At 41.1% G+C, this 2,618-nt stretch overlaps 1 protein-coding gene across 1 annotated transcript in view; it reads left to right on the top strand.

Annotated features, from left to right (window-relative positions):
* KIF11 (kinesin family member 11) overlaps positions 1–2,618 on the top strand; it is a 64,483-nt gene that overhangs the window by 15,517 nt on the left and 46,348 nt on the right. Inside the window, exons 7-8 of the mRNA XM_011947900.1 lie at positions 1,675–1,765; positions 2,011–2,253. Coding sequence (XP_011803290.1) covers positions 1,675–1,765; positions 2,011–2,253 — 334 coding nt within the window. The remainder of the gene's footprint in view (positions 1–1,674; positions 1,766–2,010; positions 2,254–2,618) is intronic.

The raw sequence follows: 2,618 nt of genomic DNA, 5'->3' as shown, positions 1-2,618 counted from the left end.
CCCACCACCACGCCCAGCTAATTTTTTATATTTTTTAGTAGAGACGGGGTTTCACTGTGTTAGCCAGGATGGTCTTGATCTCCTGACCTCGTGATCTGCCCACCTTGGCCTCCCAAAATGATTACAGGCGTGAGGCACCACGCCCGGTGGAGATGAATATTATAATTCAGATCTATAGTTTGCATTTATGTTTTTCCTTGTATCTTCCTCCTTTCCTGTAATTTTAAATAATTTAAATAATTTTTATAAAAATGCTACTTGGCTGGGCACGATGGCTCACACCTGTAATGCCAGCACTCTGGGAGGCCAAGGTGGGCGGATCACTTGAGGTCCGGAGTTCGAGACCAGCCTGGCCAGTGTGGTGAAACCCCGTCTCTACTAAAAATACAAAAACTAGCTGGGCGTGGTGGCGTGTGCCTATAATCCCAGATACTTGGTAGGCTGAGTCAGGAGAACTGCTTGAACCCAGGAGGCAGAAGTTGCAGTGAGCTGAGATCGAGCCATTGCACTCTAGCCTGGGCAATAAGTCTCAAAAAAAAGAAAAGATACTTAATTTTTTGTTTAAGTAACATGAAAGTACAAAGAAGAAAATTGAAACTTACCAGATTCTCTGTCAACTGTCAATGATATTAACAAACATAATAATGTTCACTAAATGCCATTGGATACAGATAGAATGTCTTTGGTCATCTGTATAATTTTTTTTCCCCTAAGATAAAAGCAGAGTATTTGGGTTTTTTTGTTTGTTTTTTTGCTTGTTTGTTTTTTTTTCCAAGACAACGTCTCACTTTGTCACCCAGGCTAGAGTGCAGTGACTCAGTCATGGCTTACTACAGCCTTGACCTCCTGGGCTAAAGTGATCCTCCCACCTGAGCCTCTAGGGTAGCTGTAACTGTAGGAGCATACCACCACGCCCAGCTAATTTTGAAATTTTTTTGTAGAGATGACAGTCCCACTATGTTGCCCAGGCTGGTTTCGAACTCCTGGGTTGAAGTGACCCTCCTACCTTGGCCTCCCGAAGTGTTGGGATTACAGGCATGAGCTACCACCCCTGGCCTGAATATCAGTATTTAGCATAAGGTAGACTTTTGAACATTTTATAATCTAGCAGTGATTATCTTGTAGTGTTTTAGTAATCAGGCTGTTTACTATTTCTGCTGTTAGGGGATAGGAGTCACCTATTTCTGATGACAGTCTCAAAGCAGAGAAGTGTACTTGTGCATGTACACAACAGCTGACATGGATGGGGAGGTGGAAGAGTAAACTAATGCCTTGCTTGGTACCATTTGAATTTATGGTAATGACATACTTCAAATGGTTCTTATGAATAGCAGATTGATTGCAAGCCATCTCTTCTTGACATACTAGGCAAATGTTTCCACTCCACCCACATCCAGCTTTCAGAGGTGCCTCAGGATTCTAAGTCTTTTAGAGTTTTTTTTCAGATAGCTTCTTATTGATGCCGCATTTGCAGGCAATAGATAGGAGAAAACAAAATCCTAATCACTGTTCTATCCATCTCCTATCTTCCAGAATATTCTTGATACCTCCTGTCTGATGTTATCTTTCTCTACCCATGTGGATTTAGATCTTCCTTTCCTATTTTCAGTATTTCAGAAGCAGGAAATGCTGTTTTACATTATAATGACTGGGCAACTTGATATTGTTTTCTAGTCGTTCCCACTCAGTTTTCTCTGTTACAATACATATGAAAGAAACTACGATTGATGGAGAAGAGCTTGTTAAAATTGGAAAGTTGAACTTGGTAAGCATCCACCTTAATACTACTGTTTCACTCTTAAACACCTTATCGAGCAGCTTGAAATTTTGCCCTTGAGACAAAGTTTTTGTGGTCACTGGGTGATTAGCTTTGTAGTGGGAGAACAAATTTGTTAATTACAGAAAAATTATTTTGCTGACTACTTAATACATTATGTATACTATAAGAATGAAAGTCTTTGAATCCAAATCCAATAGACTCACTTTTTATTTTTATTTTTGAAATTAAAGGTTGATCTTGCAGGAAGTGAAAACATTGGCCGTTCTGGAGCTGTTGATAAGAGAGCTCGGGAAGCTGGAAACATAAATCAATCCCTGTTGACTTTGGGAAGGGTTATTACTGCCCTTGTAGAAAGAACACCTCATGTTCCTTATCGAGAATCTAAACTAACTAGAATCCTCCAGGATTCTCTTGGAGGGCGTACAAGAACATCTATAATTGCAACAATTTCTCCTGCATCTCTCAATCTTGAGGTAAGCCCTTTGAAAGCAAGCTGCAAGTGTAGAAGCTGTAATTCTTATTTAGCTATTATATATTTTAAAAGTTCATTTACTAGGCTGGGCATAATGACTCACACCTGTAAACCCAGCACTTTGGAAGTCCGAGGTGGGTGGATCACTTGAGCTGTGGAGTTCGAGACCAGCCTGGGCAACCTGCTGAAACCCTGTCTCTACCAAAAATACAAAAAATTAGGTGGGTTTGGTGGTGCACACCTGTGGTCCCACCTACTTATGGGGCTGAGGTGGGAGAATCATTTAAGCCTGGGAGGCAGAAGTTGCACTAAACTGAGATCATGCCACTACACTCCAGCCTGGGTGGCAGAGGGAGGACACCATCT

Source organism: Colobus angolensis, unplaced genomic scaffold, assembly GCF_000951035.1.
Source record: "Colobus angolensis palliatus isolate OR3802 unplaced genomic scaffold, Cang.pa_1.0 Scaffold270, whole genome shotgun sequence".
NCBI lineage: Eukaryota > Metazoa > Chordata > Mammalia > Primates > Cercopithecidae > Colobus > Colobus angolensis.
The sequence above is the reverse complement of the archived record's forward strand: the minus strand, read 5'-3'. Positions and strand labels throughout refer to the sequence as shown.